At 57.0% G+C, this 21,980-nt stretch overlaps 2 protein-coding genes across 3 annotated transcripts in view; one reads left to right on the plus strand and one right to left on the minus strand.

Annotated features, from left to right (window-relative positions):
* The window catches only part of TNPO3 (transportin 3), a 28,612-nt gene extending 19,430 nt beyond the window's left edge, over positions 1-9,182 (plus strand). Inside the window, exons 9-23 of one of the 2 annotated variants that reach the window (XM_080627554.1) lie at positions 335-442; positions 767-858; positions 1,576-1,715; positions 1,800-1,991; positions 2,661-2,752; positions 3,640-3,716; positions 3,996-4,056; positions 4,603-4,743; positions 6,203-6,319; positions 6,682-6,776; positions 6,925-7,081; positions 7,264-7,431; positions 7,553-7,665; positions 8,111-8,196; positions 8,306-9,182. In XM_080627554.1, coding sequence (XP_080483680.1) covers positions 335-442; positions 767-858; positions 1,576-1,715; positions 1,800-1,991; positions 2,661-2,752; positions 3,640-3,716; positions 3,996-4,056; positions 4,603-4,743; positions 6,203-6,319; positions 6,682-6,776; positions 6,925-7,081; positions 7,264-7,431; positions 7,553-7,665; positions 8,111-8,171 — 1,614 coding nt within the window. In that variant the 3' untranslated portion in view covers positions 8,172-8,196; positions 8,306-9,182. The remainder of the gene's footprint in view (positions 1-334; positions 443-766; positions 859-1,575; positions 1,716-1,799; positions 1,992-2,660; positions 2,753-3,639; positions 3,717-3,995; positions 4,057-4,602; positions 4,744-6,202; positions 6,320-6,681; positions 6,777-6,924; positions 7,082-7,263; positions 7,432-7,552; positions 7,666-8,110; positions 8,197-8,305) is intronic. The other variant, XM_080627553.1, reaches the window with a different exon arrangement.
* A 97-nt stretch (positions 9,183-9,279) lies between these two features.
* On the minus strand, positions 9,280-14,836 carry IRF5 (interferon regulatory factor 5). The gene is made up of 9 exons (XM_080627163.1): positions 14,823-14,836; positions 13,576-13,767; positions 12,907-13,096; positions 12,252-12,307; positions 12,113-12,140; positions 11,796-12,032; positions 10,778-11,167; positions 9,780-9,898; positions 9,280-9,709 (listed from the first exon to the last, which is right to left on the minus strand). The coding sequence occupies exons 2-9, from the start codon at positions 13,747-13,749 to the stop codon at positions 9,476-9,478; spliced, it is 1,428 nt and encodes a 475-aa protein (XP_080483289.1). The 5' UTR covers positions 13,750-13,767; positions 14,823-14,836; the 3' UTR covers positions 9,280-9,475.
* Positions 14,837-21,980: the final 7,144 nt, after the last annotated feature.

The following is a 21,980-nucleotide window of genomic DNA, read 5'->3' on the forward strand; positions in this document are numbered from 1 at the left end:
TCCCACTTCGGGACTTGCATCATTCCCTGCTCCGGGGTGTTTTAGTTGGGATAAAGCTTGCATAAGTCACGGCTCTTCCACCTTGTGGGGTGCTTTATCCTCCTTCCAGCTCCTCATCCCCTTGATTCCCATCCCTTCATCTATGTGTTGGAGCAGGAATACACAGTGTGTGCGCATGGATCTCCTTCAAATCCCCTTCAGGAGCTTGATCTAGGGAGAAGAGGGCAGGAATGATGGATCTTCTGTGAAGTGGAATTGCTCATCTTATCCTGGCTGTGACTGAGTGAGAACCTGGATTCCTCTGAGCTTCTCACCCTGTTCCTCATCCCTTTAGGAAGGTGTCCCAGAGGAGACAGATGACTTTGGGGAGTTCCGGATGCGGGTCTCGGACCTGGTCAAAGACCTCATCTTCTTGGTGGGCTCAGTGGAATGCTTTGCTCAGGTGAGTTTGCAGGAGCATCATGAAGCACTGATGGCCTTTGGGATGAGGAGGAGGTCACACACATCTCATGCACAAGGAAGTGAAGTAGGTGGGGGGGACAGTTCCAGGGGGAGCAGGAGGTCCCACACCACATGAGAAAGCTCCTGTGGTCCCAACATTCCAGGGTTGCGTGTGGAATTGTGCAGGTCCATGCCTGGGGCCTGGTGTTTCAGGTGTATGGGAGGAGGTGAGGAGCACGTGGTGCTCTCACAGGATGGGATTCACAACCACATATCCCTGAGGTGTGTTTGTAGCCTCTTCTGTGACCATTCCTCTCCCTTGCAGCTCTATGCCACACTGAAGGATGGGAATCCACCCTGGGAGGTGACGGAAGCTGTCCTCTTCATTATGGCCTCCATAGCCAAGAGCGTTGACCAGTGAGTGTTGACCACACTGCTCGTGTCTGTAGGGGCTGTGGGGTCAGGAGCTGCCTCCAAGTGAGTTTTGTAGGGACACCAATAATATGGAATCATAGCATGGCTCTTTCTTGGAGGTCTCAGCTTCCTGGCCAGGAATATGGGCCCGGGATGGAGCTGGGACTGTGTGAAGCAGTTGGGCCTTCTTGGGTCTCTTCTGCCTGTGCTGGGGACTTGAATAATGGAATCATGGAATGGTTTTGGTTGGAAGGGAACTTAAAGATCATTGAGTCCAACCTCCAGGGACACCTTCCACTAGAGCAGGTTGCTCCAAGCCCCTGTGTCCAGCCTGCCCTTGAACACTGCCAGGGATGGGGCAGCCACAGCTTCTCTGGGCACCCTGTGCCAGCGCCTCAGCACCCTCACAGGGAACAGCTTCTGCCTAAGAGCTCATCTCAGCCTCCCCTCTGGCAGGTTAAAGCCATTCCCCTTGGCCTGTCCTTACAGGCCCTTGTCCAAAGCCCCTCTCCAGGTTTCCTGTAGCCCTTTTAGGCATTGAAGCTGCTCTAAGGTCTCCCAGGAGGCTTGTACCCAACCCACATCAAAAACACCCACCCACCCACCAGTGTTTGCCCAACTGGTTCCAAGCAACCCAGCAGTCAGACCATGTTCGTTACAACACCTTCCCCATGGAACTGATCCATGGAGCCCACCTTGGCTGCCTCTTCCCCTGCCCAGGGAGAACAACCCGACGCTGGTGGAGGTGCTGGAGGGGGTGGTTCGCCTCCCTGAGACAGTGCACACGGCCGTGCGCTACACCAGCATCGAGCTGGTGGGCGAGATGAGCGAGGTGGTGGACAGAAACCCTCAGTTCCTGGGTGAGTTTCCTCCTGCCACCCCACCGCACTGCCCTATGGCCAACCAGGGGCTCCAGGACCCTCCTCACCTTCCTCCCTCCGCAGATCCCGTGCTGGGGTACCTGATGAAGGGGCTGTGTGACAGGAGGTTGGCTTCAGCGGCAGCCAAGGCCATCCACAACATCTGCTCCGTGTGCCGGGACCACATGGCTCAGCACTTCAATGGGCTGCTGGAGATCGCCCGTTCCCTCGACTCCTTCACGCTCTCCCCAGAGGCTGCTGTGGGGCTCCTCAAGGGTGCGTACATCAAGTTGGGGGTATTTTGGGGGTCAAGCCTGTTTTCACATGGATTTTCGTCAATGAGAGTGGCTCAGCTTGTCCTGAGGCACCCCGTGTGTCCCCTTTAGTCTTCAGTTAGGAGGTAGAAAAGACACTTCAATGGGTTTATCATCTATCTCCGTCCCTGCTCTGAACTTGAAATGTAGGAGGAAAATGCTTTGAAATCGTAGAATCCCAGGCTGGTTTGTGTTGGAAGGGACCTTAAAGCTCACCCACTTCCAACCACTTCCAAGCCCCTGTGTCCAACCTGGCCTTGAACACTGCCAGGGATGGGGCAGCCACAGCTTCTCTGGGCACCCTGTGCCAGCGCCTCAGCACCCTCACAGGGAAGAGCTTCTGCCTAAGAGCTCATCTCAGTCTCCCCTCTGGCAGTTTGTAACCATTTCCTCTTGTCCTGTCAAGGATCATTCCCATTCTCCCACATTCCAGCATCCCTTCCTTCTTCTCACCCTACAGAGGTATTTTGGTGTCTGGTTCAATCCAAGAACAGGCTGCACAGAAGCATGTTTCAGTCTCAGGAAGCTTTTTCCCTAGAGCTGTTTGGGAACCTCCCTCATGCTGTGTTTCCCCAGCCACATTCCCGAACTGCATTCCTGCTCCTTGAGCCTGTCTCCTCTTGCCTTGCAGGGACAGCCTTGGTCCTGGCCAGGCTCCCCTTGGAGAAGATAGCAGAATGCCTCAGTGAACTCTGTGCCGTACAAGTGATGGCGCTCAAGAAGGTACGTCCTGGTGGGAGCTACCTTGACCTGCTCCTTGTCCATCACTGATTAGGGTGGGATAGATGGAGACCATCAAGCTGCTGTGATTCCATCTTTGCCTGGTGGCTTGATCTGCTGCAGCAATTGTGTGTCCTCAAAGCCAGAGGTGTATGAGGAGACCAGAACTGAGACCAAACTTGTCCCTAGGTCTCTCCTGGATGAGAACTATGCAGCTGGAAGAGCATGGGATGGGTTAAATGAGAAGAAAATGGTCCCTAGAAGTCAGTTTAGGTGCTAGAAGCCGAAAAGCCTTCCCAAAGCCACCTTGAATGCAGTTGGCAGCTCTTACCCTGCATCTCCAGGATGGAGAACATGGGAATTTGACTCCCCTGTTGCACACATAGTCCCAGAAGGTCACATTCCGCCTGTTGCCAAAACATGGTGGACCTTAGTGACACTTCCATGCAGATCCACGATAACAGAACAGAAATCTCAGATAATGGCAAGAGAGAAGGAGGGAAGCCTCAAGAAAAGAGATGTGTCCATCCTGTGTCTTTTCAGGGTGACCTGGAGCTGCACAAGAGGGGTTCCTGAGAGCTCCTGCCCACTCCTAGCAGCTTCTCTTCCACCTTGGTTCTTCTCCATTCTCCTTCAGAGACCCCTTTGAATAGGTTCTGAATGGGGAGGAGGCAAAAAGAAGCTGCTCTGAGCTTTCAGAGTAACCTCATGCATGTGGCTGAGGCTAGAAGCTGCCTGGGCAAGGTCTGAGGAGCTGTCTGCTCTGCTCGGGTCCAGAGATGTGAAGGTGCTGCTGGTGGGCTCTGGTGCCAGGCAGTGTTTATTCAGTCTTCATTTGGAGTGGGGCTGCCCAAAGCCCTCAAATCCCATCATTTTCCCTTGTTTTCCAGCTGCTCTCTCAGGAGCCAAGCAATGGCCTCTCCTCAGACCCTACTGTGCCCCTGGATCGACTCGCTGTCATATTTAGGTAAGGAACAAGGGGCTAGGACATGAGCTGTGAGTCCAACCTGACCATCCCAGGACTTAAACCCTGTTAGTGGTGGCATTTCCCTCTGGACCCAAAAAGAATGGAGTTCTTCTTCTTATGGGCTTCTTTACCATGTTCAAGGTTTTCCAGCCCTTCTAAGGCAGTTTTTGGTCCTTTTCCAGCAGCTTTGGTGGGTGCTTGGGGCTCCAAACCCATCTTCTGACCACCAAACCCATGTGTTTGATAAAGATAACATGGAATCTTCGCTTCTTTCCCCAGACACACCAACCCCATTGTAGAAAATGGACAGATCCATCCGTGCCAAAAAGTCATTCAGGAAGTAAGTGCTTGTGGGGATGGATATGGGGAAGGAATTTCTGCAGGGGGATGGATGGAAGTCTCCAACATCACCTCTGCACTGGGGAGAGGAGCTGCTGGTGGAGCCCCTTCCCTCGTGGAAGCAGGGATTTGGGTCTTCAAACCCCACGTGGCACTGGGAATGTCCCAGATGCTTTATGGTCCCTGCTTTTGTGAGGTTTGGAGCACTGGAAGTGTTGAGCTCCTCTGAGCTGCCGGTGGACCTTCTTCCCTCCTGGAAACAGGGATTGGGGCAGGATTTGGGTCTTCAAACCCCACCTGGCTCTGGGAATGTCCCAGGTTCTTTAACATCCCTTCTCTTGTGAGGTTTGGAGCACTGGAGGTGTTAACCTACTCTTGAGGTGGTTACTCCTCCATAAAGCTGATACATGTGTCCCAGAACAGAAGTGCCCCTTGGTTTGGGACATGAGTGGCATCTACCTGAGGGTACAGGGATGAGAGTGATGTGATGGGGATACCCCATGTACCAGGTTGAGCTTTAACCCCTCTCCTATGTCCCCACCCCCAGATCTGGCCCGTGCTGTCGGAGACCCTGAACAAGCACAGTGCCGATAACCGCATCGTGGAGCGGTGCTGCCGCTGCCTGCGCTTTGCTGTGCGCTGCGTGGGCAAAGGCTCTGCTGCCCTGCTGCAGCCTCTCGTCACCCAGGTATGGACACCACCTCCTCAGCACCTTCCCACCCCCCCCGACACCCCCAGCTTGGGGTTTGCATCCAGAAACCTCTTAGAACACCAGAATCCCAGACTGGTTTGTGTTGGGAGGGACCTTAAAGCTCCTCCAGTTCCAACCCTGCTGCCACGGACAGGGACACCTTCCACTAGAGCAGGTTGCTCCAAGCCCCTGTGTCCAACCTGGCCTTGGACACTGCCAGGGATGGGGCAGCCACAGCTTCTCTGGGCACCCTGTGCCAGCATCTCAGGACCCTCACAGGAAAGAACTTCTGCTTTATCTCCAGCCTGAACTTCCCCTGTTTCAGTTTGAACCCATTACCCCTTGTCCTGTCACTACAGTCCCTGATGAATAGTCCCTCCCCAGCATCCTTGTAGCCCCCTTCAGACAGTGGGAGCTGCTCTGAGGTCTCCACGCAGCTTCTCTTCTCCAGGCTCAACAGTCCCAGTGTTCTCAGCTTCTCTCCATACAGGAGGTGCTCCAGTCCCCTGATCATCCTCGTGGCCTCTGGATTTGCTCCAACAGTTCCATGTCCTTCTGATGTTGAGGACACCAGAACTGCACACAGTGCTGCAAGTGGAGTCTCACGAGAGCAGAGGGGCAGGATCCCCTCCCTCAACCTGCTGTTCATACTCCTTTTGACGCAGCCCAGCACATAGGGGATTCTGAGCTCAAGTATTGGCCACATCTCAAGTGTGTCCAGGTCCCTCTGGATCCCATCTCTTCCCTCCACAGTGTTGACCACACCACACAGCTCGGTGTCATCACAAACTCACTGAGGCTGCTCAATCCCATTGTCCATGTTGTGACAAAGATGTTGAACAGGATTTGTCCAACACAAACCCCTTAGGGACATCAGTTGTTACCAGTCTCCAGTTGGTCATGTGGGCAGCTGGTCACACAGTGGTGCATGGCCAGACTGTGGTAGATGCTGGTGGTCTTGGGAACCTCCTACATAAATCCTTGAGGAGCAGAGAGAGCCTTTAAGCTGCAGGAAAGAGCTGAGCTCTGCCTGATGGATGCTCTGTAGGCTGGAGCCCTGTAGGTGTAGCTGTGATTTGAAAGGTATGTGTGAAACTCCACATGGTGAGGCTCCTTGAAGAGGTGACTCTTCAGTCCAACATTGGGTGTCCTCTTCATGCTTCCATGGGGCTAAGGAAGGGTGAAAAGCAAGGAGAAGCTGTGTTGGCTTTGGAAGCTGCAGAATGGAGATGCTCTGAAGGACCAGATGAGACCAGGGCAAGTACTTCAGACCATCCCTTGGGGTTGGGGGAAGGTCTTTCAAGCTGGGATGTTGTCTTGGTGCTCAACAAGAGCTGGATTTTCTCAAGGGAGTTGTGGGAACATCATGGAGATCCTGTTTGGGATGCTGGGAGGTAACCAGACGGCTTCATCCTCCCATGGCTCACCATGGAGTGTCTCCTGTGTCTCCCCACAGATGGTGAATGTCTACAGGGCCCACCAGCACTCCTGTTTCCTCTACCTGGGCAGCATCTTGGTGGACGAGTACGGCATGGAGGAAGGCTGCAGGCAGGGGCTGCTCGACATGCTGCAGGTGGGTTCCCACCTCAACTACCCAATGGACAGGGTGGAGAAGATCTTTAAGACCATTGAGTCCAACCATTAACCCAGCACTGTCCAGCCCACCACTAAACCATGTCCCCAAGTGCCACATCTACTCGTCTCTTAAACCCCTCCAGGGATGGTGACTCCACCACTGCCCTGGGCAGCCTCTTTCAATGCTGGACAACCCTTTGGGTGAAGGAATTCCTAATCTCCAATGTAAATGGTGGCTGCTGGGAGAACCCAGGGCCTGATCCACCCTGTTGTGGTCCATGCTGGACATCTCCCTGTCAGAGATCCCAGCAGTTTGGTGTGTAATCCCAACTAATGGATTCCCCACAACCCTTGTCCTAGGCGCTGTGCATCCCTACCTTCCAACTCCTAGAGCAACCCAATGGCCTTCAGAACCACCCTGACACCGTGGACGACCTCTTTCGACTAGCAGCCAGGTAACCACGTTCTGCTGCACCGGGACACCCCAACCCTATCTCTTTGGTCCTCAAGCACTCATGGGGGCAATCATAGAGTGGGAGAAGGTCCTGCCTTCTCCTGGGGATGGGCAGGCTGGTAGTGACTGTGTGTGCTCTGCCTGGCCAGGTTTATCCAGCGCAGCCCTGTCACCTTGCTACGGAGCCAAGTGATGATCCCCATCCTGCAATGGGCCATTGCTGCCACCACCTTGGATCACCGGGATGCCAACTGCAGTGTCATGAAGTTCCTACGGGATCTCATCCACACCGGGGTGGCCAATGATGTGAGTTGTGTTCCTCAGTGGGGAAGGTCTTCCTCCATGGAGCTGGAATGCCATCCTCATCATCCTTTGCCACTGTGGTCCCCCATGAGGGTTGTCTCACTGCTGTAGCCAAGCCATCAAGCAAAGAGCACCATGTCCCCATCCTCAGGCTCCTCTCACCCCGTTTCTCCTTCCTCCCACAGCACGAGGAAGACTTTGAAGTGCGAAAGGAGCTCATCAACCAGGTGATGAACCAACTGGGCCAGCAGCTTGTCAACCAGCTCCTGCACACATGCTGCTTCTGCCTCCCGCCCTACACCCTGCCTGATGTTGCCGAGGTGCTCTGGGAGATCATGCAGATCGACCGGCCGGTGAGGGGACAGCATGGGGAGGTGGTGATGGGCATGGACTGATCCCAAAACTCCCCCAAACCGGGATGCAGGAGCTGGATGTGGCTCCATAGCCTGAGTTTTGTCCTTCTGCTTCCCGCAGACCTTCTGCCGCTGGCTGGAGAACTCACTGAAGGGTCTACCAAAGGAAACGACGGGAGGAGCCATCCAGGTCACACACAAACAGCTCACGGACTTCCACAAGCAGGTCACGAGGTGAGAGTCATGGGATGGGTTGGGTTGGAAGGGACTTTAAAACTCATCCAGTTCCAACCCTCTGCCATAGGCAGGGACACCTTCCACTAGAGCAGGTTGCTCCAAGCTCCGTTCAACCTGGCCTTGAACACTCCCAAAGCCTTGCTTTGAGGGGCACAGTGTTGCCCTTTCCATCACTGAGCAGGTTTATCTGGTCTTCTGAGCCCTTCAGAGCTGGGTTCATGTTATGTGTCCCCTCCAGTGATGGTCATGGAGGCTTTTGACCGCATTTTATCCAACATCTGCCATTCCCCACCATCCCAGTGCCAAGCTGCCATGCTCCTGGTCACTATCACATACCATCAAGATGTCCCATGCCGGGTGCAGGATACCACTCCCACTTCCCAAACATCCCCTTAACGTCACCCCATGATGTGCCCCTGATGTCCTCCCCCTTGTCTTGCAGCGGTGAGGAATGTAGACAAGTCTGTTGGGCTCTGAGGGACTTCACCCGCCTGTTCCGATAGCTCCGGCATGGCGCCTGTCTCCCAGGTAAGAGCCACCACTGGGACCACAAGTGGGTGATGGTCACATCCATGGGGCTGTGCCAACCTGGAAGAGGCAGATGGGAAGAGGGTCTTGCCCTTCCCAACTTGCCCAGGAATGTCTTTGAATTCAAAGACAGGAAACGAAGAAAACCCCAAGAACGTGTCCCACCATCAGCAAAGTTCATCGTGGCCACAGGGCTCTTCCACTGCCTGTAGCTGGCGGGAGGACAGCGTGAGTATCCCGGCGGATTCGCTTCCCGAAGGTCGGCTTCCGAAACGAGAAACCAAACAATAGGGAGGGGGGAAGAAAACCCAACCACTCAACCAGTTCAACCCAACCAACCCAACCCAGTCAACCGCTCAACCAATGAACCTCAACCAATCCAACCAACCCAACTGAACCAACCAATCGACTCAACCAGTCAACCAACCCAACCACCAAGTCAACCAATCAACTCAGCAAACCCAACCAACTCAACCACACAACCAGCAGAGCAACCAACTGAACTCTACGACCAGCTCAACTCAACAACCAGCTCAACCAACCCACCACCACCAAAACACCAACCAGAGGGAAATGAATTTGCTTGGTAGAAGAGCACGAAGAGGAAGAACTTTGTGCCATGGAGACACACCAAAAAAAATTGGAAAAGCAGCAAAAAATGACCAAGAAAAGCAAGAATTGAGCATTATTTGAGGCAAGGTCAGGGTTTAAAGCAGGTTTAGTGGAAGGCCATGGCTTGGCCCTCCCTGCGCTGCCGCGTCCTGCCTGGTGGTGACCTCCTGGAGAAGACGCAGGCAGGCCAGACTCTTGAAATATATATTCTATTTTGGGGTTTTTTCTTCTTGTTTTGGGGGTTTCTTTGGTTTGATTTGGGGTTCTCTGGGTTTCGTGGCGGGGTGAAGCTGCGCGCGGGGCCGGGGCTGGGGCGCATGCTGGGCCCTCCAGGGGTGTTGTAGCCATCTCGAGAACAATAAAAACCACAAAAAACCTGGAACAAAGAGAACTGAAAACCCCAAATTCCGCCCTGGGTCTTCTCTCCGAGCTCGTGGGAGCTTCTTCATTGAGGGGAGCTTGAGCTGGTGGCCACAACTCCAGCTTGAGGGGGTTTCAGGTCCAGCGTGGCCTCATCCCACCTCCACCCTGCACCAAGGAGGTGGCAGCACCCAAGGGATCAGGATGGGTGGCCCCATCTCCATTGCCCTGGATGGTGGCAGGATGGAGGGTCACCACCCCAAAGGCCTTCATGGTGGTGGTTTCCACCTTCCTGTGTCCCCCCACATCACTGGGGCAGCACCCAGCTACTGGCGGTGGGGCCGGACGCTGGTTGTGCCACCACTGGTGGTGGTGGTGGCAGCCGTTGCTGGCTCTGCCAAAGCTTGTGAAGCTCCTTGAACTGTTCCACCATCTTGTCCTTGAGGTCCGGATGGGAGATGTGGAGCGGGATGCTGTCGGCCGACCAGGATAACTCCCCAGAGAACATCTCCAGCAGCAGCCGCGCCACCACCGGCACCACCTTGGGAATCACCACCACGGTCAGCACGGTGTGACCCTGGGACACCCCCGTGTCCTCCCCAGCCCCTCACCTGCACCGTGATCAGCTTCTTCTCCTTGGGCTTCTGGTCTGGCCACTCCTCCCCAAAGCACAGGAAGATCTCAAAGGGTGGTGGGGTGGTGGTTTGGCCCTTCTGGAAGAGGATGAGGCCTGCAGGGGATGGGCACCGTGGTGAGGGGCAGGATGGGACATCCTATCGGTGAGTCCCACCAGCATCTCTAGTGGTGTGCTCCTATCCCAGCCTTGGCCCACCATGTCCCGTTGTGCCACCTGGTTTTCCCCATTCCAGCCTTGTCCCACCACATCTCTGTGTGGCATATAGTGTCCCCTATGCCAACCTGGACCTGCTGCATCCCCATGTGCTCCTGGTGTCCTCCATCTGAACCTGGTCCCAACACCATCTCCACCGCTGTCCTCCATTACAACCTGGTCCCACCACACCCCTGTGTGCCACGTGGTGTCCCACCATATTCCCACATACTGCCTGGTGTCTCCCCATCCCACTGTGGTCCCACCACATCCCTATGTGCCACCTCATGTCCCCCATCCCATACTGGTCTCACCATGTCCCTGTGTACTGCCTGGTGCTCCTGGTCCCACCACCATCCTCACCGGTGTCCCCCATCTCAACCTTGTCCCACCACATCCTTATGTGCCATGTGGTGTCCCACCACATCCCCATATGCTGCCTGGTGGCCCCCCATCCCAGTCTGGTCCCACTACATTCTATGGGCCACCTGGTGTCCCACTGTCCCAGTGTGATCCCACCAAGTCCCTGTCTGCCACATGGTGTCCCCTATCCCAACCTGGTCTCACCACATTCCCGTGTTCTGCCTGGTGTTCTCTCATCTCAGTCTGGTCCTACCACATCCCTATGGGCCACCTGGTGTCCCCCCTTCCAAGCTGGTCCCACCATGTCCCTGTGTGCCCTCTCTCCCCATCACAACCTCATCCCACCACGTCCCCATGTGCCCCCTTGTGTCCCCCCATCCCACCCAACATCCTCAAGTAGCCCCATTCTCCTCCCACCATTGAGGAACCCCTCGAGGCTGAAGAGCTTGGTCTTCTTCTCCCTCTCGATGGGGTTGGGGCCGGTGCAGCGCGTGGCGCAGGGCCCCGTCCAGAACACCTTGCACTGGCAGAGGCGGGTGGCAAAGAGGTCCTGGCCCTGCAGCTCCAGGATGAGGCCGCGGTCCAGGGCGTCCAGGAGCTGGTGCGTGTAGAAGCGCTGCTTCTCATTGGGGATGGCGTCGGTGGCGGGGAACCGGACCTGCTCCAGCGCCGGCGGCCCAAAGAGCTCCTCCTGCGCGGCGCTGGGCTCCAGGCTGCCGTGGAACAGGCGGCACCCCTGAGCGTTGCTGATGGTGAGGACGCAGACCTGGCGCCCGCGGTACTGGAACTGCAGCTCCAGGTCCGTCACTGCCGGGAGGACACAGAGGTGAGTGATGGGGAGCAAGCCATGGCCACTCCACAGCCATGGCCACCAGCTCCAGCACCCCACGGCCACCCCACAGCCATGGCCATCCACCTCCAGGCACCCCATGGCAACCTGCCACCCATAGCCACCCTACACCCATGGCCACCTCTGTCCTTTCACCCCATGGCCACCCCACACCAATGGCCATCTCCATCCAGCTACCCCATACCCATGGCCACCCTGTGGCTACCACCTCTAGACAAGCCATGGCAACCTTCCACCCATGGCCACCCCACATGGCCACCTCCTTCAGCTGCCCCATGGCCACCCACCACCCATGGTCACCTCCATCCAACCACCCCACACCTATGACCACCTACAACCAGCCACCCTATGGCCATCCCACACTTATAGCCACCTCCATCTATCCACTCCATGGCCACCCCATAGCCACCCTATGGTCACCCCATGCACATGGCCACCTCCATCCAACTACTCCATACCCACAACCATCCACCTCCAAGCACTGCCATGGCTGCCTCCAACCAGCCACCCTATGGCCAGTCCCACCCATGGCCAACCCATGGTAATCCCGTGCCCATGGCCACCCCCCAGTGCCCCTGTCCTCACGTGGCAGCATGTGGGGGCTGATGAGCAGGTTGGGGATGGGGTGCTCCAGGGGTGCCTCCAGTGGGCAGGCAGGTGGCGGCCCAAGGGGGGGCAGCTCGGGGGTCCCGTGGGCACCCCCCAGCTCCATTGGGGTCCCATGGGTGCTCCCCAGCTCCGCAGGCAGGGGGGGTGGCACGAAGGGTCCCATGGGGCAGCCACTGCTGAAAGGGGGCAGCAGGTCCCCCCCGTGATGGGTGTCTAGGGCACAGAGGGGGGGGGTCAGAGGGTGACCATGGTCCCATGGGTGCTCCCCACATCCCTCCATTGCCCTCACTCACCACTGATGCTCAGAGCTGTCATCTGCAGCTGCAGGGGGAAATGGGTGGTTATGGGGATTTGGGGTGCAGAGACACCCCCAACCCCCCGAGGTGTCCCCACTTTGGGGTCTCCCCACCCTGACCCCCCATCACCAGGTACCTGGTTGACATCTTCCTCCTCCTCAGTGTAGTCGTAGTCATCCTCGGGCCCCCCATCTGCAAGGGGAGATGGATGGGAGGGCTTAGAGTGCCGGGGCGTTATAGGGTACTGGGGCATTTTGGGGTGCAGGCGGAGTTGTGGGGTGCTAAGGACTTGTGGAGTGTTGAGGCTCCACAGGGTGCTGGGGACTTGTAGGGTGCTGGGACCTCATGGGGTGCCAGGGACTTGTGGGTTGCTGGAGCTTCATAGGGTTATGCTGCCTCCTGGGGTGCAGGGGCTTTGAGAGGTCCTGGGTCCCTATGGGGTGCCAGGGCTTCTCGTGGGTTGTGGGGTGCTGGGGCACTGCAGGATGTGGGGTCCTTGTGGGGTGCTGAAGCTTTTTGGGGTGCTGGAGCCTCTTGGGGTGTAGGGGATTCATGGGGTGTCAGGTCTCTATGGGGCACTGAAGTGTCCTGGGGTGCTGGGGTACTGTAGGGTGCTGGGTCTTTATGGGGTGCCAGTTCCTTGTGGGGCGCTGGATCTTTATGGGGTGTGGGTGACTCATGGGGCGCTGCATCCTTATGGGGTGCTGGAGCTTCATAGGGTGCTGGGTCCTTGCGTGGTGCTGGGCTCCCCGGGATGCCCAAACCCCCCGGTCCGCCCCGTCCCCCGTTACCGGTGCCACGGGGGGGCCGGTCGCAGAGCTCATAGACTTTGTACGGCCGCAGCGGCGCCGCTTTGGTGCCGTCGAAGAGGAGGCGGAAGTCGCGGCTCTTGTTGAGCGCGCAGCGCAGGTTCGCCTTCCACTTGGCGGGGTCCGGCTCGTCCTGCCCCTCCCGGAACCGCCCCGTCTCCTGCGCCCACGCCTGCGAAGCCCCACGGTCACCCCATAGCGCCTGCACCCCCGTCCCAAGTTCCCTTCTCATCCCATCACCCCCATCTCCCACCCCTTCCTCATCACCCCCTCACTGTCATCCCACATTCCCATGGTCATCCCATCACCCCCATTTTGTGTCCCTCTTGTCACCCCATCACCTCCATCTTGTGTCCCCCACATCCCCCTTGTCACCCCATCTTCCCTGTCACCCAATCCTCTGTTCCCACTATCACCCCTATTCCCCATGTCACCCCATCATTCCTACCCTGTGTCTCCCTATCACTTCCATCTTGTATCCCACATGTCCCAATTGTCCCTCCACCACCCCCAGCCCATGTCCCCCATGTCCTTCTTGTCACCCCTATCCCTCATCCCCATTGTCAGCCCATCCCATGTCCAGGCGCATTACCCACCCCATCACCTCTGTCATGTATCCGCCCCGGTGCCCGCGGTGCCCCCGCCGCTCACCTTGAAGATGCTGTGCTGCTCGGGGGGCTCCGGGGGGCTGCGGGTCGCGTGTCTCCAGGGGATGGCGAAGCGGCGGCGCCCGGGGTCGAGCCAGCGCAGGCCGGGGAAGCGCCGGCTGCTGACCTGCGCCTCGAGCCAGGGCCGCAGCCGCACGCGCCGCGGAGGGGCGCTCATCCCGCGGGATAACGCGGGCTGAGGGACACGGGGTAACGTGGGCTAAGGGACACAGGTTAATACAAGCTAAGGGACACGGGATAACATGGGCTAAGGGAGAAGGGATAAAACAGCATAAGGGACACAGGTTAACAAGGGCTAAGGGACATGGGATAACGTGGGCTAAGGCACACAGGATAACACAGGCTAAGGGACACAGGACATGGGATAACATGGGCTAAGGGACACGGGACACAGGATAACATGGGCTAACGGATACAGGATGACAGGCTAAGGGACACAGGACAGGGGATAACACGGGCTAAGGGACACAGGGCACAGCTGTGGGACATGGGTGAGAGTCTGAGACCTGGATAACTTGTGACACGTGTGAACGAGGGGCTGAGGCTCTGCCAGCTCATGACACGTGTGTGTGTGTGTAATGTGTCTGTGTGCGAGCGGCTGAGGCCCACGTGGCTCATGACACATGTGAGGGGCCGAAGCCTGGCCGGCTTGTGATGTGTGTGTGTGCATGTGTACGAGGTGCCGAGGCCCCGTCTGCCCTGTAACACGTGTGAGAGGGCTGAGCCCTGGGCAGCTCATGCCATGGGTGTGGGTGTGGGTGTGCGTGTGACCCAGCACCCAAAAGCAGAACCTGCAGCTGCTGCAGAGAAACGAAACTGATGGGGGACATGGGGGTGTTGGGGTATGGGCACATGGGATATGGGGATATATGGGCGTGGGACATGGGGGCAAGGACATGGAATATGGGACATGTGGATATGGGGAAATGAACATGGGACATGTGGATATGAGGACATGGGACATGGTAATGGGGACATGGACATGGGATATGGAACATGGGGATATGGGGACATGAGGATATGGGGATATGGGACTGTGACACAGGACATGGACACACACACGGTCAGACGCGGTCACACACATGATCGCAAACGGTCACACAGATGGTCACAGACACACGGACACACGCGGTTACACGGTCACACATGGACAAACACGGTTACGTGGTCACAAACGGCCACAAACGGTCACAAACGGTCACACGCGCCGGAACCGACTCCGGGACTCACCACGCTCCTGTCGGCGTTCGCTGCCGCTGCTCGGCGCTTCCGGGTGGGCGCGGCGCGGGGGCGCGGGCGGGGCCCCTCCCTCTGCTCTCATTGGCTGCGCTCGCTGTCACGCACCCGTGGGCGCCCCTTTTTCCCCTTAGCCCCGCCCATCAGCGGGGCTGTTGCCTGGCAACGTGATGGGCGTGGCTTGGGGGGGTGGAGTAGCAATGTGCTTTCAAGTGGTGGGCGTGTTTTGAGTCGCATGGTGGGCGTGGTTTAGCGCTGTGGGCGTGGCTTATCCAACGGCGCGCCCCTCTCATGGCTCAGGGCGCGCCACGCCGCCGTCGGGGTCAGCGCGATGCTTCTGGGGACCCCGCCGGTTCCCCCGGCCCCGGGAGCAGACCCCAGGACCGGTAGCGGGGGTGTGCGGGGGGGGGCCCTGGGGGTGACGTGGTGCGGGGCCGGGCGCGCTTCCCCTTTTAGGGAGAACCGCGGCTTTAACTTGCAAATTTTGGGCTTTTCCACTTATTTTTAGCTGCTTCTGGCCAGAGGGTTGGGGAAAGCGGAAGGAAACGGGTCGGGCGCGGGGTTTTCCCCTCCCCACCCCTGTTCCTACCCGCTCCGTGCTCCGGGAAGTGCAGAGAGTTAACTTTCCTTTTCATTTTCTTATTTTGGGGAAAAAAAGGTATTTTGGGGTTATCCAAACCCAGAGTGAAATCCCAGAGGAAACGCTTCCACCTTCGCTCCATCCACCGGGAACCGAAACCGTCCCCAACAGCGTGTTCTGCTCCCGACCCGGCACCGGTTCCCCCTTCCCAGCGTTTTCCAGCTCTGTTTGTATTCATGGGAGGGGAAACCTCGGTTTAGCCTCTCCCGGCGGCCGTGAGAGGGAGCGCGCGGCATTCCCACCTCCGGGAATGCGGTGGCTGCCTCAGAGCACGGAGTTATTGGATCATCAGTTAATTAAAGGGCGGCAAGACACCCCCTTTGGCTCCTTCTCAGCCCTGATTTGGTGGCCTCTTCCCACTCAGCCTCGTCCAACCTGGTCCCTTTAGGCACTGGAGCTGCTCTAAGGTCTCCCCTTCAGGAGCCTTCTCTTCTCCAGGCTGACCCAGCCCAGCTCTCTCAGCCTGGCTCCAGAGCAGAGCTGCTCCAGCCCTCACAGCATCTCCATGGCCTCCTCTGGCCTCGCTCCAGCAGCTCCACGTCCCTCTTGTGCTGCTGCCCCAGAGCTGGATGCAGGATGGAGAACACCTCTCTTCCAGGGGGTTTTCCAGGCATCCCATCATTATCCAGGTCCCACAGCACTGGGGATGGTGCCTCCAGGATGGTTCAAAACCAGCTTGGGTGGGAGATGCTCCAGTGTGCACTGGTGAGACAACAGGGTGCCCAGAGAAGCTGTGGCTGCCCCATCCCTGGCAGTGTTCAAGGCCAGGTTGGACACAGGGGCTTGAAGCCACCTGCTCTAGTGGAAGGTGTCCCTGCCCGTGGCAAGGGTTGGGACTGGAGGAGCTTTAAGGTCTCTTCCAACACAAACCATTCCATGATTCTATGACATCCAAGTGCTCCTCAAGACCGCTGATGTCCTGGGCTCCATTCATTCAGTGGGTTCATGTCTCCTTCTTTCCATGACAGCTCCAAGCAGATGCTTCAGCAGAAGCTGAGGGAATGCTTCTCCATCCCACGGCTCCTGGTCAATGGTTTTGCTGCCTTCTTGGTTGAGCTGGTTCGATTCCTCGGTGAATCTGTGGTCCAGGTGAGCACTTGATCCCTCCAGCCTCCAATGGAGGCTCCTCCATCTCATTGAGTCTCTGTTGAGTTTTATCCATCAATCCCCTTTGCCTTGATGATCTGTGGCTTGTTGAAGCTCAGGCTCAGGGTGGAGATGTTTATGGGTTTGTTCTCCAAAGAAACCCAAATCCCCAAGGCCAGAAATACAGAATGGTTGATGGTGGAATCATGGAACCATGGAATGGTTTTGGATGGAAGAGACCTTAAAGCTCCTCCAGTTCCAACCCCCTGCCATGGTCAGGGACACCTTCCGCTAGAGCAGGTTGCTCCAAGCCCCTGTGTCCAGCCTGCCCTTGAGCAGGTTGGGTGCAATGGGAAACATGTTTGAGGCTGACCCAGAAGGTTTCCTCTCCAAACCCCCTGGTGATGTCCCGAAACCAGGAACCATCCAACCATTGATATGCTTGGTCTGGAGTGGCTCAGTGGGGACAAGGCAAAGGGAGGTGATGAGGGGTGGTGACCACCCTGAGTACAAGCCTTCTCCTTCCTTTCTTGTGGGTATTTCCATGTCAAAACACACCAGTTTTGAGAGGAGAAGCTTCATGTTCTTCAACTACCTCCATCTTCTCCCATAGTGAGATTCTTGCCTCTTGGTCTCAGTTTTGGTGTCTCTCAGATGAATGGGGAGGTCCTTGCCATTAACTTGCTCCTCACAGTGTCCCCACCACACCTCAGGCCACCAAAAGCCACCAAATACACCCCAAACCCAAGTATTTCAACCCAAACCCCCCTCTCTGCAGGTGCTGCTGGTTGGGCTGGTGACAGCCATCGGTGACCACGTCCTGAAGCCCCTCCTTCTGGCCACGTTCAGCAGCCTCCTGCAGCCACTGCTGCTGTTCCTGCTGAGGCTCCTCCGTGGCCTCCAGGACCTGGGGGATCCCCTCATGGACATCCTTGCCCATGCCTGCTCCCAGGTCGCTGTCCTGCTCCGTGCCATCAGGCTGGTGGAGATCAACCTAAGGGTGGACAGAAGGATGGATCCTGGGGACATCGGAAGTGGTTGAGGGCGGTATGGGTGGTGAATGAAGGAGAAGAGGAAAGGAAGGATCATGGAATGGTTTGTGTTGGGAGGGACCTTAAAGCTCCTCCAGTTCCAACCCCTGCCACAGGCAGGGACACCTTCCACTAGAGCAGGTTGCTTGAAGCCCCTGTGTCCAACCTGGCCTTGAACACTGCCAGGGATGGGGCAGCCACAGCTTCTCTGGGCACCCTGTGCCAGCGCCTCAGCACCCTCACAGGGAAGAGCTTCTGCCTTATCTCCCCTGTTTCAGTTTGAACCCATCACCTCTTGTCCTATCACTGCAGTTCCTGATGAAGAGTCCCTCTCCAGCATCCTTGTAGCCCCCTTCAGACACTGGAAGCTGCTCTGAGGTCTCCACGCAGCTTCTCTTCTCCAGAGCCAATGTTCTCAGCCTCTCTCCTTAGGGGAGGTGCTCCAGCCCTGATCGTCCTCATGGCCTCCTCTGGGCTTGCTCCAGCAACTCCATGTCCTTTTTATGCTGAGGACACCAGAACTGCAACCAGTGCTGATGACAAGAACAATGAGGAGATCCATGAGGAGAACCTCAGAACCTCGTGTTCCTGTGCAGTAGGTACATGGTCACCGGTGGTACTGGCTTTGTCTGTTCTCCTCATGCAAGCACCTCCTTACCCAACCCATTAAGTGAGGATTTGATCTCCCAGACCGTGTCTCCAGTGAGGTGATGTTCCTCTTCCTGCCTGGAACATGTGGCTTTCCAATGGGAATGACTTCCCATTTTTCCTTCCCCCCATTCAGGCTCCTCCGGTGGGTCCCAATGCTGATTCTGGAGGTGATTTGCTGTCCTGATCCTGGTTTCCTCACCTCATTCCAGGAGGGAATGTCCAATCAGCTCCCAGGGACCCTCAGTTTGGGCTATGCCTTGACTGGAGCAGCTCTGCCCCAGTGCCATGAGATAGGCAGGAATCTGTGGCCCACTTGATGAATGATGGACACCACCACTTCCATAGTCCTAACCCCAGGTCCGGGATGCGTGTTGGGCAGCAGGACCATATTCCCAAGGAGTGGAATCACACAAAGTGAAGCTTTGAGCATGTTTTCCCCTTCGGATGGCAGGGATGAAGCCCTGCTGTGGGAATGGTGCCAGGTCCCTTCTCCCAGCACCCATCCTTCGGGAGCATTCCCCACTGCTTGCGTGCGCGGCTCCGTGATTCCAAGCCCAAAGCCCTTTCCTTTTTATGGGCAGGAGCTGCTCGTGTTTAACTCCCGGCGGCTGAATCCATCCAAAGGCTGGATCCCGGTGCTGATTTAAGGGATGAGCTCAGTCAGGAAGCACCAAGAGGGGTCCCCATGTGGTAGGCACCAGCACCCGACCCCCTGTGCCATTGGGGTGCTGCTGTGTTCCCTTTGGAGGGATAACATGGAAGCACTACGGCAAAGAGCTCTGTCAGGGTGTTGTGTGCTTGAGGGGCTGAAACGACACAGAAATATCCTGGTTTTCCAGGAGAGGGAGACTGGACCAGCTTTGCTTTGGATCCTCAGCACCAGAGGGGGAGGAGGGATCCATGGGTTGAGTCCAGGGTATCCTGCAGCATTGGGATGGCCCCTCTGGGGAAACACGGTTGGCCTCAGGGGATTCCCATCCCTTGCACAGGGATGTGGGCACATCCTGGTGGCTGCTTCCTGATAGTATCCATAAGGAACTGATTAAAACAAGCAAACACCATGGTTAAGGACTGAGATTCATTGGAGGATTTAGCTGGAGATTCACTGGAATGATTTAAATGGCTTTAATTCAATCAATCTGCTCCGGAAACAGGAATTCCCTGTTTTCCCTATTGGTTTTGGCTTAAGATCCCTGATTCAGCAGAGAGCCAGGGAATGGGAAAATCCAACACCCTGGAGCACGGGAAGGCAGCTTCATCCAACAGCATCGGGAAGAGGACGCATCCCAATGGAGGGGACAAGGTCAAGAGCACAAAACTCCTTTATTCCTTAAAAAACACGCAGGGAAACAAATCCTAATCCAAGTTTCAGGCATTTCACACTCATTCCGTGCTTCCCTCCACTGTGCCTGTGGCAAGCTGTTGGGGATGGGAAACAGGAGGGATTTGAGGGGTTCAGCACCCCTTTGGCACGCACCCCACTCCCAATGGGAGCAGGGATGAGCTGGAAGCATCATTCCCACCCTCATCCCCTGTCCGGAGCCCCACTCCGGGTGCCCGGTTACGGCTCCGTGCTCGGACAAGGACATTTCTCCCTGTGGAAGCGGCGCTCCCGGGGCTCCAGCAGCGCGTTGGCAGCTCCCTCGCATTGCTGCTCCCTGAGATCACCGGCTCCGAATGCCTTCCCGACGGATCATCCCACCGCTCCGAGCGCCGCGGGAGGGAGGAGGAGCGGCCGGGGCCCGCTCCTCACCCATCCCTATGGATGTTTGTGCCTGTGGGGTGAGGGCAGAGCTCTGCCCGCTCCCCTCCATCCCGGATCCATGCGGGTTTGGTACCGGAGCGGCCGGGAAGGAGCGGGCGCCGGGCTGGGAATGCACCCAGGCGGGACCTGGAGGAATGCCAGGGCACTGTGCAAAGGGCCTCCTTCTGCTCCGCTTCCCTAAATAGCCGTCGGGATTAGCTGGGGCATTCCTATGCCCCCGGGCGCTGACCCCGGGATGTGCTGCTCATGGCTATATTAAAGCCTGCACTCATCCCGGCTCCGGGCAGCAGGATTTTGGCTCCTCCGACACCCCCAAGCTCTGGAACACAGCAGGGAATGGGCTTGAGCTGAAAGCGGGGAGGTTGAGATGGGAAATCAGAGGATAGTTATCCCTGTGAGGGTGCTGGGACACTGGAATGGGTGATGGAGAAGCTGCCCCATCCCTGGCAGTGTTCAGGGCCAGGTTGGAGACAGGGGATTGGAGCAACCTGCTCTAGTGGAAGGTGTCCCTGCCCGTGGCAGGGGTTGGAGCTGGAGCAGCTTTAATTTCCCATCATCCCATGCCACAATCCCATGGTCCCATGGGTCGTTCCGTGCCTGTTCCCAGGGCGGGCTTGTGCTTGTCCCCTCTCAGCACCTCCTGGCACGGCTCATGGAGGGTATTTATAACCCCTCCCAGTGCCAGCGCAGTGACGGGGCTGATCCGAGCAGGGATTTATCCACGTGGATCCCGGAAGGAGCCAAGGGCCTGGCTCTGGGTTCAGGCTTTGTCACACAGGCGTCATGGGAAGAAGCCACAGCTTCTCTGGGCACCCTGTGCCAGCGCCTCAGCACCCTCACAGGGAAGAGCTTCTGCCTAAGAGCTCATCTCAGTCTCCCCTCTGGCAGGTTAAAGCCATTCCCCTTGTCCTGTCCCTACAGGCCCTTGTCCAAAGCCCCTCTCCAGCTTTCCTGTAGCCCCTTTAGGCACTGGGGCTGCTCTAAGGTCTCTCCTTAAGGAGCCTTATTCCCAAATAAACCAGGAATGAGCCACTGGGGTGCGTTTGGGAAGACTTAATATGTTGGTTTCTTGTTGGGGTAAACTGAGGCAGTTTAATCCCAGTGATGGGAGTGCAACCAGATGGACAACTCATCCGTACAACCAAGGGATGGTTGAGGTGGTGGAACCCCCTTTGCTCACTGTGTTATTTGGGAATGAGGTGGTTTGGGGGCAGTGTTTGCTCCATAGACCTTGGGAATGAATCAGGTTTGACTTTGGGGGTTGGTAGGTGAGGGGCTCTGTGCTCTGGGGTGGCAGCACAAGAGGGACGTGGAGCTGCTGGAGCGAATACAGAGGAGGCCACGGAGATGCTGTGAGGGCTGGAGCAGCTCTGCTCTGGAGCCAGGCTGAGAGAGCTGGGCTGGGTCAGCCCACAGGAGGCTCCTGGTCCCTCTCCATCATGGATTCACCTTCAGAGATGTTTCTCCAGGGGCTCGCAAAGGTTTTGAGCTGAAACCAGCACCTGAGCCAGGTCCATGGCTTGGTGCTGGGGGGGTGATGGATGTGCCAATGGGATGATGGAATTCCTTCTGCTTTAGCCTCTGCTGCCCAGAGCAGAGGTGAACATGGTGACACATGAAAAGCCAGTTAATCAGTAACATGTGCTCTTGATTACAGGGTTCTGGAAGAGTCCAATGTGTGATCAGTCCTTGGTAAACCAGGATTCTTGTACAGAATGGATCATGGGATGGTTTAGGTTTGAAGGGACCTTAAAGCTCCTCCAGTTCCAACCCCTGCCACGGGCAGGGACACCTTCCACTAGAGCAGGTTGCTCCAAGCCCCTGTCTCCAACCTGGCCTTGAACACTGCCAGGGATGGGGCAGCTTCTTCATCATCCCGTTCCCATGTCCCAGCACCCTCACAGGGATAACTCCTCCCTATATCCAATCTAAACCAGTTTTAACCCATTATCTTCTGATCCCATGCCAGCTCCACCACA

Source organism: Psittacula echo (genome assembly GCF_963264785.1).
Source record: "Psittacula echo genome assembly, chromosome: 1".
Taxonomy (NCBI): domain Eukaryota; kingdom Metazoa; phylum Chordata; class Aves; order Psittaciformes; family Psittacidae; genus Psittacula; species Psittacula echo.

Bases quoted from the DNA above. Each gene is read 5' to 3' on its own strand.
- IRF5 (XM_080627163.1), bottom strand. From the start codon at position 13,749: ATGAGCGCCCCTCCGCGGCGCGTGCGGCTGCGGCCCTGGCTCGAGGCG. The intron at 13,097-13,575 runs GTGAGCGGCGGG...GGGGCTTCGCAG, and splicing joins AGCAGCACAGCATCTTCAAG to GCGTGGGCGCAGGAGACGGG. The intron at 12,033-12,112 runs GTGAGTGAGGGC...TCTGTGCCCTAG, and splicing joins GACAGCTCTGAGCATCAGTG to ACACCCATCACGGGGGGGAC.